We start from the raw sequence: 10,246 nt of genomic DNA on the forward strand, positions 1-10,246 counted from the left end.
TGGGGCTGCACTGGGGCTGCGGCACCGTCACCCTGCAGTGGGGCTGCGCTGGGGCTGCGGCACCGTCACCCTGCAGTGGGGCTGCACTGGGGCCATGGCACCGTCACCCTGCAGTGGGGCTGCACTGGGGCCGTGGCACCGTCACCCTGCAGTGGGGCTGCGCTGGGGCTGCGACACCATCACCCTGCAGTGGGGCTGCACTGGGGCCGCGGCACCATCGCCTGCAGCGGGCCGGGACTCACTGCCCGGCCGCGCACACAGCGCCCTGGGCTGGCGGCCACCCCCGGTGCCCGCGGGACGGCCAGCGCGTCGAGCGAAGCCACGGAAGGGCCCTACGGGCAGGGCACTAACCCGGCTCCCGACATGCCATAGGGAGCCCCTGGGCGGGAGCAAGGGGTCCCGGCCGTCACCGGCAGGAGAGCCCAGGTCACGGGACGCAGGAGCGCGTCCGGGTGCGCGGGGCGTGCGGAGCGGGGATGCCTGCAGGGACGGGCGGCCTCTGAGCGCCCCGCTGCTCCAGAGCCCGGGTGCACAGGGGCTCCCTCGACGTCGGGAGAGCGGCCGCGTGGCGGGCACGTCCCGGCCCCATCCCGGTGCCCGCGCGGCGGCCACCCCGCGCGGCGGCACCGAGCAGCACTGCCCTCCCTCCTCCTCCTAACAAATATGTTCTGCAGCCCTATTAAAAGGGGTCTTCATCTCTGCTGTCAAAGCGAGTCTGCTGGGGTTTTTTAGTTTAATTACACTATCCAATTAAAACTCCTTGGCGCATTTTGATGCGCTTCTCCTTGGGCTTGAGTGGAGCTGACATTTACAAGGCTCGGCTCGCGCAGACACCGTGTGATTGATGAGGTGCCGGCGCGGCGCGGGGGCGAGCGCCGGGCGGAAACGCTCCTTAGTGCCTCCTGATTTATTTATCATCTCCTTCCAAAACAAGGTTGCTGCTGAAGAGGTTTTGGGCAACCCTGGGTTCCACCTCAGTTCTCACCATTCTTGAAAAAAATCTTTATTAGTTTTCTGCCTTTGGTAATAATTCAATGAAGAAATGAAAGGCTTTGAAAAAAAGATTCCAGATGTGGAAATAGTTCCCGTAATTTGACATTAAACTGGTGGTACGTGGCACTTTCTTAATTGCACCTCTGCTTCCAGGACATCTGGAAACAAGGCCAACGAGCAGCGTTTCTGAGGCAGCTCGGCGGGATGGGGCGGCGGGCGGGGGCCCCCCGGGCCGGCCCTGCAGCCACAGCCCCCGTGGCTCCACGTGGGGAGCTCGACACAGACGCTCCTCTGCCCCTGGAAGGTCTCTTGTACCCCAGGGGCTGACGAAGGTGCCTGTGCCCGTGATAATGCGATTCTTGCATGTTCGTGGGACCCCAGCCCCTATCCCGGGCTTGCAGTGTTATTCTTGAGGCATCATCTAGGAATTCAAAACAGCAGAGTAGCCCTCCCCCAGGCTCTTAGATTAAACATAACACTGGTTGATAAAGTTATTACATCATTGAATTCAGAAAGTTTTAAGTAAATTTTATTTTGTTTGCCCAATTCCTAGCCTGTTTGCTATTCTGTTTTTAACGCTTTGCAATCCCTTCTATAAGAAGAGATGTCAGGATTTAGTCCTGTTAAGTAACAAATTTGGAAATGGTGAAAAGCTGCGACATGTCAAACGATGCCCATGAGTCTTTTGTTCTTCGGAGAGGGTTTTCTCTAGCTATTCACTGCACCAATATCTCTTAATTCCTGACTTCTGCCTTATGGCTCTGTAATGACAAAGCAATCATCAAGGTATATTGAAAAATTAACATAAATCTGCATTTCCCTGTGTTTGTTTTCTGTTTTGTCCAATTCATGAATATTCTTTTCATCTCTCGTCTAATTAGTGATTTAGTTGAGCAGTTCAGTTTTAACGGGCGGCACTGGCAAAAGAGAAAGAGCCCTTTCATACAGGCTGGGGGGATGGGCAGGGGAGGAAGGAGAACATTTCTGCTCTTGCAGATGTGGTAGAAAAGCATTAGTTTTTATTTTACAAAGTCACATAATCCTGTTGTTTTCTGGGCAAGAGCACTTTTTAGCCTAGGTCTGTGCTAAAAAGAGTTTGTGACTATGATTAAAAACTGCAGYTTTGCTTTCAGCTGTTTGGATTGAAGTGCCTGGGCTTCGCAGAGCTGCTCTGCGCCCTGCCAGGGCTGCCGCGGGCTGCGGGAGCCTCCCGGGGCAGGGCTGCAGGGAGGGGACCGCGCATCCTTGTGTCCGTCAGGCACCCTGAGGACAACGGGCGCCGCTCCCCTGGTTGGAGCACAGGGTCGGCTTTGGTTTCCCTCCCAGCATCGGCGGCTGGAAACCTTGAGCTACCAGATACTCCTGTATGGAGGAACAGAAATGTTGGTGTTGGTGTTCATCTCTGAACCACTGCTGAGGGTGCTGTTCGATTGGGAAGAGGGCATCACATACCCAAGTGCTCTTGGAAGTGGAAATCAAGCCGGCAAGTCTTGGATTCCAGCTGCCGGGACGGGAGTGGACAAAGTGCCGGTGACGTTTCCAGTGAGCTGATCTTGCACGCAGGAAACGGCGCCATGTGGACACGTGAACGTAGGGCCCTGCGGGGCTGCCTGAGGAAGGGCCGTTTCAGCTTTTTTCCCGCAACCGTCACGCGATGGGGCTCGGCTCCGCGCCCGCCCTGGCTCCGGGGCTCCGCGCCCGCCCTCGGAGCGGCTCCGTGCCCGCCCTGGCTCGGGTTAATGCCGGGCTGCGTCTGTTCCAGAATCACCGCGACATTTCCCTGCGCCCTGAGCACTCGGCTAGGCCTGGGTGCTGTTTTGGGGAGAGGCCCTTGGAGCGGTGATTCGGGGTTAGGTGGCCGTTTCTTTGCACCCTAACGCTCGTCTTCCTCGTGTGATGCGTGCGCAGGGAATCGCTGCGCAGGGCAGTTGCGGGGTGTCCGCTCGGCCGCGGCGCCGGCTCGCGCTGAGCGGAGCTAACTAGCCGTTTGATAGATTTTTGCATTTCCTGCAGTGGGGATGTGATGGGAAAATGAACTTCATTGAATAGAGTTCAGCTGCTCCTGTAAGCCACCACTTGCCTTAAATTGAAATGACATGAGAAGCCTGTCAGCGTTTCATTGCTCCCTTCTGGCGTGCTGATGGTATGCTAAGATCACCATCTGTGGCTCGCTTCTGTCAGGCGCGCGCGCTGCCCAAACTTGGGGCAAGATTCTCAACAGTTTCTCTTGTCTTCGCAGGTCATGCAATATTTAAACTTACATATCTAAGCAATCACGACTACAAACACCTTTACTTTGAATCCGATGCTGCTACCGTTAACGAAATTGTCCTGAAGGTGAGTGGGGCCCCAGCCCCTGTGAGCCAGAACACTTGGTAGATTGGAAACCCTGCATCAGAGAAGCCTAAAAAGATAGATTTGCTGAGAATAATATGAATATTCAAGAGAAAAATGTTACTGAACAGTACTTTTTCCTTAAGTTCTCAAGTTGTTTATATAGAACATTTTCTGGCTTTGTGCATAAGTTACCAGTCTATTTCCAATTCCATCAGCATTAGGAGATCAGACTTTTCAAATTAGGCTTTTTACATGATCAAGTGAGAAAGACTGAGGCTTTATTGASCATGAAAATTCTCTATATTTTTATGCCTTAAGCTGTAATATGCAATGAAAGTGAAACACTCTACAGTGCATAAAATTGTGCAAGTTTTAAGCCACAGCATATTAACCAGCTAATGGTGGACCAAAGGGCATTTTTATCTTTTTGATTCTTGCATTAACCTTCCATTAAAATTATCTATGCGATTATCACAAAGTACTGGAGATAATAAATTTAGGGAATAGCAGGCTTGTTAAATATCATTTAAAAATGCTTTCATCAAATAAAATGTGCCAAAACACGGGGAAACTCTGAGACGAGACGAGTATGCAAACATCATAATGAAAGACCTGTTTTTATGAAGGCTGGTAAAACCCTTCGCTGCAGCCGCCGCCGCGCGAGCCGGGCGCCGCGTCCYGCCGCGCCGCCCCGGCCWCCACGCCAAGGGCCCTTCCCTCTTCCCCAGGTGAACTACATTCTGGAGTCGCGAGCAAGCACAGCCCGAGCAGAGTATTTTGCTCAGAAACAAAGGAAACTGAGCAGGAGAACAAGCTTCAGCTTCCAGAAGGAGAAGAAATCGGGACAGCAGTAGCGTCTGGCCTGCAGGAGACCTGCCTGCCTCGCTCGGAGCAGGAGAAGCTCCCGACAGCCGGAGACAGGTGGGAGCGAGAACTGCCGCGCTCCTGATGCCAACAGGCAGGAGCAGCCAGGGAAGAAAATCTGTATTATCCAGTCTCTCACGGTTGGCAGATTATCCCTCTTTGGTGATGGGAAGTCTCCCCTGTGACAAAAATAAAGAGCCATATCAGCCGGAAAGAAGACTGTTACGCTTCAGGTTCCTTTGATTAGAAATAAGAGAATGACGTAGACGGACATCATTTAATTAGTATATTATGTACAATCACAAGAAGAGATGTGATTACATATTATTTCACAGCCTGGTTAAAATTAATTATATACATCTGTAATACACCCACGTACACGCAGGTATTGCTTGTGACATGATCAGATTTCTAAAAGCAAAATGTAGGACAAATGTATCCATTTTTACTATTAATAAACAGATGTAATCTTTCTCGAGGTCCATACGATGCCCAGTTCTTGGGGGGAGGCTGCAGTCCCAGATGGCTCCACGGCTGTTGCCGTGTGCGGGAGGCGGCCGCCAGCCCGGCCACCCGGCGGCCCTCGCACAGGAGCTCGTTTGTGAAGAAATGTTTAGACAGTTGGGGCGTCTTTGTTCTGCTTTCCCACAAACACTGTTACCCGACTCCGCTTCCCTGCCTTGAGTCCGCGCCGCCGGACGCTCCGGCCGTGCTCGGGGCTGCCGCCGAAGGGAGCGCGTCCCCCTGCACCACGGAGCGGCGCCCGCTCCTCCAGCAGCTCCCACCCGAGGACTGAGAAACACCTGCGCCTCTTTAGTGTTAGAGGAGTCTTTAAAACTGCAAGCGAAAATCTGCTTTGTACTGGGATTTCTACCTGTTCTGGCCTTGTTCCCGTTCCCCGYGGCGGGCGGGAGCTGGAGCTGCGCGGGGTCCAGCCCGGCCGGGAGCTCCGGCTGCCGCGGGGAACGGGGGAACCGCCGGGACCGGCCCTGCCGGAGCTTCCTGCTCTGCGTTTGTATAAAAGAATCTTTCTGAGCCTTAACTTAGAGCCTAGGAATGAACACGAAGGCGGAGAGCTTTACTTGCCAGCTATGTGTTATGTTTAAGTTCTCGATTTTTAAACTTTTAGCTTGTTCCATTGGAAGAAAGTGGGCAAAACCTTCRCGGAGCTGCTGCCTCTGTCCCCGGCGCAGACCGAGAAGGCCCTTCTGTACTGTACAGTCTTCCATGATTATTACTCAGCAAAGGATAAACAGGAGAAACAGTATTTTATAGTACGATATTGCATTTTTATGTATTTTATATGCACAACTGCAGCGTAGACGCAGTGGGGAAAGAACCTTCAAATAATGCAATGTAAATGACTCCTTTAATCAAGTTTGTGAACTATTTAACATTAAAGTTGTTACGTGAATGTTCTTTTTGCCACCTAGTTTCAATTATTTTCACCTGAACTAAACCCTGCCTTTTCCCCGGGAGAAGCTGCGTGCGACTCGCAGTCGTCCTTGTGGCCGCGACGCTCTTGCCAGGGCTGGTACCGAGTGCTGCGGGTCCCCGTTGGGCACGGCCGGCACCGGCGCAGCAGAACCCCTGCGGCCTCTGCCCCTGCCCTCCCCGCGGCCCCGTCCCCCTTCACCCCGTCTCCCTTCGCCCCCGTTGTCCGCGGGGCCGCCAGAGCAGCCCGTGTCCCGCCCAGCTCGTCCTGGTRCCCACAGGGCCCAGCTGGGCAGGGAATGACTTTGCTTTAGCAGGCAGGGCCGTGTTAGCACCTGGCCTAGCAAAATCATCCATAAATGTGGGAAATGCCGAGTGTTGGGGGCCCTGAGAGCTTCTCCCCCACCCCGAGCGTTTCTCCTGTCCTTGCAGAAAGAGTTAAGCCGGCGCTGCCGCCTGCGTGGTGCGCAGCGGAGCGAGCCGGCCCGYGCTGGTCCTTCCTGGTAGCTGCAGATTTAATTGATTCAGATGGGCATTCAACTGGGTCAGCAGACAAGCTGTTCGCTCCCGGCTTCGGCAGCGCCGGGCAGCCCTGCCTGCTGCAGCCCTGGTGCTCYGCGCGCCGGAGCCGCAGCCTGTGCCACAGCATCCAGGTTTTCCTGATTTTTCCCTCATTTCTGGGGCTCAGAGGGACCCTGGCCTGTTTGTGCAGCTTAGCACTTGCTGCACGTCATGTTGCAAAGGCTGCGCTTGCACCGGGCACCTGCGGGCGCCACGGGCAGCTGCCACACGTGGTGTCACCATGGGCAGCGGCCGCAGGGCCACGCAGGGTCCCAGGGAACCCCCGTGTCCTGGCTGCTGCCACCGGCCAGGCCTGGACGGCACCGCCCCCCCCCCCCAGCGCCCCCCGGGGCCGCGATGCAGCGAAAAGGGGACCGGCCTGAGCAGCGCCCGGCCCTGCGGCAGCAGCAGCATCTGGGCTGCGGGGCTGACGGGGTCCCGGCGGCTGCATCAAGGGGCTGGGATTACTTAAAGCAGTAGATAACAGGGTGCAAAAGCTGCTTTTTCTGGTCACCAAGGCCAAAGCCATCCCACGGGACAAGCGAGGAAGCCTCTRGTTCCAGCTGCATCAGTAGGTGGGGACCAAACCCGCATGGCACCGCTGGGCCTCTGAGCCCAGCGCGTCCCCCGGCTGGGGCTGCTGCGGCTCCTCAGCCGTCCCGGGGCAGCCGCYGGTCCCACCGGCTCTCGGCTCCCCCCTTCTCCGCTGAAATGCAGAACACCCCTCACCAGGGTGCTGGGCGCTAGGAATCCGCTGCATGATTTGTGAACTCTCACAGCCTTGGTAATCTCATCAGAGTAATGGGATTATATTTCAAATCACCATGGCCTGTTCATTACACATTTAAACTCCTTTGACAGAGGAAAAGTTAAATAAAATGTGTGCGTCAGCCCTGGTTGACTTTCCCAGTTCTCTTTCTTGATTAGACAAACAGATGCTGAGCTCCAAAATGAAAAAATAATGTGGTCATTTATTCATTTTTCTGACAAGTGGCACTAGATTTTTAGCGACAAACGAGCCTGTCTGGGGGTGGCTCTGGGCAGCCAGGGCCGCTACGCCAACGTCCCCCGGGCGCCGGGGCCTCCGCAGGGCCCAGCAGCTCCGGCGCTCCGGCCTCTTTCCCGGCGCCGGGAGCAGCTCCACGCAGCGGAGGAGGGAGCCGGGCCGGGCAAGGGGCCCGTCCGGGAGCGCGAGCGCCGCCGCCAGCGCGAGCCCGTGTGCGGCCCCACCAGGGCGTCGCTGCGGAGCGACGGGGCCGTCGGGGCAGCCCCGGCGCCGCCAGCCGCAGCCCGGCCACGCGGCGGGAGGGCAGGGCCGGCTTTGTTCGCCCGCCGCCAGCCCCGGCCCCGTTCCCGCTCCTCGCATGCCACCTTGAGGCGGCCGCCGCACCCGCGGGAGCCGCCCGGCTGCTGGAGCCGCTCCCGCTCCGCGGCAGACTAATCCCCTTAGGAGGGAATCCCAAGGGCGGGGAACGGGGGCAGCTGATAAAGCGTGCCCTATAATTAGCGCCCATCAGCAGGGCTTATGGAAAGTAGGGCTTGTCAGAAAATTTGGTTTCGTCCTTGTAATTTAAAAGTTTAACTCATAAAGTGAGTGCGTAGCATCRAGCCCTGGCTTCCATGGGGCATTTAGCTTAACAGCACTTGACGTTTTGATTAAAAAATTAGCTCTCTATAATATCAAAGCAGCGCGCTAAGCGGCTGAGGAAGGGCCCGGCTGGCGGGGTCCTGCAGCCGCTGCTACGGGCTCCTGGGGGGCTCCGCGCTGGACGGAGGGGAGCGGGTGCTGCCGGGGGCCGCGATGGACGCGCTCGGGCCCGCACGGCTGGGGCTGGCGCAGAACCCGCTGCTGCTGCTGTGTTTTCGGGCTGAGCAAAGTCCCCTTGTGCTGCATTTYGAGCACATTTCCCTGCTCCCCGGTGCCCCCRCGCTCTCCCTGCGCTCCGGGGGAGCCAAATCCTCCGGGTGAGGGCAGCCAGCCCCAAGTCACGGCCCTCCGGCCTCCGCCTGCAAGGGCGGAACAGAGGCTGCCGTCCTGCGCCGGCCTCAGGTGCAGCCACAGGCGCGGAGACGCCCGGCAGCCCCGCTCACTGCCGAGCCCGGCGCCAGCGGCCGCGTGTGCAGCAGAGCTCCCGCACAACGCGGAGCTGTGCTCCACGCACACCAGCGCTGCGGCCGCGGCACCACATTCTGCTCATGTCAGTGCTGCAGCCGCGACACCGAGTTCCTCTCGCGGCCTCCGCGGCCCCGCCAGGCTCTGCGCCGCAGGTGACCGCTGCTCACACTGGGCTCGGCGCTGTGGGTGAGCGCTGCTCACACCGGGCTCCGCGCTGTGGGTGAGCGCTGCTCACACCGGGCTCGGCGCTGTGGGTGAGCGCTGCTCACACCGGGCACCGCGCTGTGGGTGAGCGCTGCTCACACCGGGCTCGGTGCTGTGGGTGAGCGCTGCTCACACTGGGCTCGGCGCTGTGGGTGAGCGCTGCTCACACCGGGCGCCGCACTGTGGGTGAGCGCTGCTCACACCGGGCTCCGCGCTGTGGGTGAGCGCTGCTCACACCGGGCTCCGCGCTGGCTGCGGCCGGGGTCAGCAGACGATGCAGCCCCCCCGGGGCGCAGCCGGGGCTGCTCGGCCCCGCGGCCAGGCCGCCCCTCAGGACACCCTCTCTGAGCTGCTTTTTTTTAAATTGTTTTCCAAACAGATTTCATGAGGTCCCAAAATGAGACCATGATTGTAAATTAAAGTGTAATTAGCCTTTACGCTTTTATATTCATTAACTCTTCTCTGTTAATGATGCAGAGGCTGGAGCACAAACCCAGCATTATGAAACCACATCCAGGAAATAAAATAGTGATTTAGATAATGGCCGGGATGTATTGGTGCTTACACGTAATTAAACAAATGCTCCATTTACACTGGGAAACACCAACGAGCGCTGATCGAGCCCGCCGGGCGTCCCGCTCGTGCCCAGTCTGCGGGGCGGCCGCGCAGGGTGACGGGTGCGTGGGGCTCCCCGCGGGGCCGGCACCGCCGCGGCTCCCGCTCCGGTTCCGGCCCCGCTTTGTCTCCCTGCTCCGCGCTGCACCTCCGGCCTCGGCCTCAGCCCTGCGAGGCAGCGGTTTCCATGGAGACACGGCCTCCCGCGCGCGGAGGCCCTGGCGGGAGTCGAGGCCCAGTTCGGGCGGCAAAGCCAAGGCCCGGGAAGCGGCTTCCTCGGGGCCCCAGGGAGCGGGACGGCACAGAAGGGCCGAGGGGACAGGGGGGCAGCGCACGGGCGCCGGGGCAGCGCCGTGGGGCGGCAGCAGCTGCTGGCAAAGGGCCCGGGCCGGGCCGCGGAGCGGGGCCATGGCCTCAGCGCCCTGCGGAGCGCGCGGGGCCATGCGCTGGCGGCCGGAGCAGCCGCGGGGCCGCGCGTCGCTCCGTGAACGGGAGAGCCCCGGCGGTCACGGGAGAGCGCCGGCGGCCACGCGTGCTCGGGCGGCACGGCGGGCTCCGCAGCGCGCCCAGGGCTGCTCGGGGTCGTGTGGGGAGCGGGGGCGGCCGGACGCCCTGCCCAGGCACCGGGAGCCCCCAGGGCCGTGGCCGCCTCTGCGCCCAGGTCCGCGGCTCCGGCGGCAACTTCCAGGTATATGATTTAATGAAAGGCACAATAAGAAGTGAAACAATTAGAATTTCTGCCTCATTATCATGGTAATCTTATCAGTCGGATAATGAGGTATTAATGGAGATTTAATGTGCCTCTCATAACAGAATCCCTTGGAGAAAACACATAAGGAAATTGCTGTAAATCCACTTAATGATGGAAAGGTCCCCGAACACCATATTCCAGCGGATGAAAAATGCCGGATGCAAATGAGCGGGAATGAAGGTCAGGAGCGCGGCGGGGAGCRGCCGGCAGCGCCAGGGCGGCCGAGCGGCGGCGCCGCCAGGGGGCGGCCCGGCCCGCGGCGCGGGAAGCGCTTCCCTCAGAAATTAATTTATAAGAATAATGGCAATAAAATAATTATTATTAAAATACTACTAATAAAATACTATTAATAATAAAAAAGAAGAAGAATA

General features: G+C 58.2%; 1 protein-coding gene across 1 annotated transcript in view; it reads left to right on the forward strand.

The window, feature by feature from the left end:
* MAPKAP1 (mitogen-activated protein kinase associated protein 1) overlaps positions 1-5,092 on the forward strand; it is a 67,140-nt gene extending 62,048 nt beyond the window's left edge. Inside the window, exons 10-11 of the mRNA XM_026049284.1 lie at positions 3,233-3,330; positions 4,059-5,092. Coding sequence (XP_025905069.1) covers positions 3,233-3,330; positions 4,059-4,184 — 224 coding nt within the window. The 3' untranslated portion in view covers positions 4,185-5,092. The remainder of the gene's footprint in view (positions 1-3,232; positions 3,331-4,058) is intronic.
* Positions 5,093-10,246: the final 5,154 nt, after the last annotated feature.

This window comes from Nothoprocta perdicaria, unplaced genomic scaffold (genome assembly GCF_003342845.1).
Source record: "Nothoprocta perdicaria isolate Ctin4 unplaced genomic scaffold, notPer1 scaffold_6, whole genome shotgun sequence".
Taxonomy (NCBI): Eukaryota; Metazoa; Chordata; class Aves; order Tinamiformes; family Tinamidae; genus Nothoprocta; species Nothoprocta perdicaria.